The sequence below is a fragment of the Cynocephalus volans genome, chromosome 3 (genome assembly GCF_027409185.1).
Source record: "Cynocephalus volans isolate mCynVol1 chromosome 3, mCynVol1.pri, whole genome shotgun sequence".
Classification (NCBI taxonomy): Eukaryota; Metazoa; Chordata; class Mammalia; order Dermoptera; family Cynocephalidae; genus Cynocephalus; species Cynocephalus volans.
The window spans coordinates 129577107-129580085 of NC_084462.1; the positions used below are offsets into that span (position 1 = coordinate 129577107).

The 2979-nt window shown below is 37.1% G+C and overlaps 1 protein-coding gene across 1 annotated transcript; it reads left to right on the forward strand.

Annotated features, from left to right (window-relative positions):
• The first annotated feature begins 1578 nt into the window (after window positions 1-1578).
• Window positions 1579-2012, forward strand: LOC134374089 (activated RNA polymerase II transcriptional coactivator p15-like). Its single transcript, XM_063092289.1, has one exon. The coding sequence runs from the start codon at window positions 1620-1622 to the stop codon at window positions 2001-2003; it is 384 nt and encodes a 127-aa protein (XP_062948359.1). The 5' UTR covers window positions 1579-1619; the 3' UTR covers window positions 2004-2012.
• Window positions 2013-2979: the final 967 nt, after the last annotated feature.

Sequence of the window (2979 nt, forward strand, 5' to 3'; positions counted from 1 at the left end):
AAAGACAAGGTGTGATGAAAGGGGCTGTAATGGAGACATGGCCAGTGGAGATTTCCACTGTGAGGTGGATAATAGACATTTTAAGAATATACCTTTGAAATTGTTTGGCCAATATAACTTTGAAATTGTTGCTATGTTTCTGTTTCTGCATCAGATTTTCAGTCAAGCCTATTTTATTCACAAATGTGTTGTGGGTGTGTATGTGTGTTGATAGATAGATGATAGAGAGACAGATGGTATTGATATATCTGTCTATCTATCTCTCTGTGAACTTTTTTAAAATCAGGAAAGGGTCTGGGTGTTACAAAGGGGTCGGCATAGTACAGAAAAGAAGGTACTCATGGTAGCAGAAACTTGAAATCAAACACGGTCAGGAGAATAGAAGCCATGGAAATTGACAGAAGTCTTGGGTAAGGCTTTGAATCTTAAAATTGGGATTTGACCAAACCTTATCTAGATTGCAAGAGGCTTGAACCCTCCAGTTGACTTCTGACTTAAGGCAAGACTAGAGATTTAAATTTTTGAATGAATTCTTACAGAGATAATAAATAATAGAGGGACTCTTGGAGTGAAAGCACCAAAGAAAAGAAAGGTCTGTACTTAAGGAATTATTCCAGTAGATAAAAGAGGTGGTCAATTTAGTAAAGACTATGTGAGACTGAGTGACAGATGAGAATCAATATAGTACATTGTGGCAGAGGCTGCTGGTTTCCCACCCAAATCAGTGTTTCCCACATTATATTTACAGCACCCTAATTTTTTTAGTTTTTTTTCAATTTATTTGTATTTATTTTTGTGGGATACAGTGTGTTGTTTCAATACAAGCATATACTGCACAATGATTCACTTAGGTAGATAGCATAGTTTTGTACCCATTAGTCCACCACTTTTCCTTCTTTCCATTCTCCTCCCTGCCCAGCCTCTGGTAACCATTATTGTACTCTATACTTCTATGAGAATCATTTTTTCTTTCTTTTTTTTTTTAGGTTCCACATATGAGTACGATCATGCAGTCTTTGTATTGCTGTCAACAGGCTCAGCTTGCCCTTTTGCACTAAACTGATGACCAGAAAGTCCAAAAGTTGGTGCAAGGATTGGGAGCTCTATTCAGATAACTGGCATCTGGGGATGACCCAGCTAAAATCATCCTGTGTTCTCATGCCTGCTCTGGGATTATAAAAGGGAGGAGATGAGAAGGTGAAGGTGAGGTGACGATTTTATCCTGCAGGCAAAGGGGGAGGCTGGTCACAGGATCAGCAGAGGGTTTGAGTTAGATGTCAGAGTCCCATGACATTCTGGGTACTTTGGTGTCATAGACTCTGCAGTTGGTGGACTGGTCAGCTTCAAAGCCTTGATGTTATTTTGGCGTTAGAGTCCTTATCTCCTAGGGAGAGCTCAAAGACAAAACCTCAGTCAAGCATCACTGGAACATAAGAATACCTAACTCTTACCTCTAACTAATGTAGATGCAATTTTCCTTTAAGCAAGAAGTTGAGTTGATAATAAGCTAAGGTGCTTTGCCTTTCTCTTGGAATTCCCTTGTTTGCAGTTGATTAAGAAAAGTAAGAAAGAGTCGCTAGCGAGCAAGCAGGAGGGTGTTCGACTGTGGGAGCGGAGCAATGCCAAAATCAAAGGAACTTGTTTCTTCAAGCTCCTCAGGCAGTGATTCTGACAGTGAAGTTGATAAAAAGTTAAAGAGGAAAAAGCAAGTTGCTCCAGAAAAACCTTTAAAGAAACAAAAGACTGGAGAAACTTGGAGAGCTCTGTTATCTTCCAAACAGAGCAGTAGCAGCAGAGATGATAACATGTTTCAGATTGGGAAAATGAGGTACGTTAGTGTTCGGGACTTTAAAGGGAAAGTTCTAATTGATATTAGAGAATATTGGATGGATCCAGAAGGTGAAATGAAACCAGGAAGAAAAGGTATTTCTTTAAATCCGGAACAATGGAGCCAGCTGAAAGAACAAATTTCTGACATTGATGATGCAGTAAGAAAACTGTAAAATCCGAGCCATATAGTAGCTGTACTGTTCTAGTTGTTTTAATCTGTCTTTTTACATTGGCTTTTGTTTTCTAAACGTTGTTTTCCAAGCTATTATATATTTGGATTGCAGAACAATTTGTAAGATGAATACATTTTTTTAATGTGCATTATTAAAAATCTTCTGAGTGAAGCTAATTGTCAACTTTATTAAGGAGTATTGTTTTGTGCCTACCATCTAGTATAAAATAAATTCAAGTAATACAATCTTAAAAAAAAAAAAAAAGAAAAGTAAGAAAAACAAGAAAACTTTCAATTCTTAATTTTAGGTGGACAAGATCTAAAGTAAATCAACCTAAGAGGGTGTAATGGTAGATAAACAGAAATAAACTATTGAGAAGGATCGTTTTGGGGAATGATTTCATCCCTAGGCAGTTTCAGCCATGTGGTCAGTTTCTCAGTTCCACTGATAACCTCAGGGAATTGATGATTATCATAATGGCTTACTAAAATTTTCTGTTTGGTTTTAGTTACCCCAAGGATGGCTGTTCTCTGGCTAAGGTTCCTTTCATTTGTATTTCTATATCTGACTTACTTCACTTAACATGATGGTTTCCAGTTCCATGCATGTTGCTGCAAATAATAAGATATCATGTATTTTTATAGCTAAATAGTATCCATTGTGTATATATACCACAGTTTTTTAAAAAAAATACATTCTTCTGTTGATGGGTATTTAAGTCAATTCCATCTTTTGGCTATCGTGAATAGTGCTGCAATAAACATGGTGGTGCAGGTGTCTTTTTGACATATTGATTTTATTTCTTTTCAGTATATACCCAGTAGTGGGATAGCTGGTTTGTAAAGTAGATCAATTTTTAGTTCTCTGAGGAACCTCTATACCGTTTTCCACAATGGCTATACAAACTTACGTTCCCACCAACAATGTAGGAGTGTTCCTTTTCCTCCACATCCTTGCCAGCATTTGTTATTTTCTG

Excerpts from the sequence above, each read along its gene's own strand:
- LOC134374089 (XM_063092289.1), top strand. The coding sequence starts at position 1,620 with ATGCCAAAATCAAAGGAACTTGTTTCTTCAAGCTCCTCAGGCAGTGAT.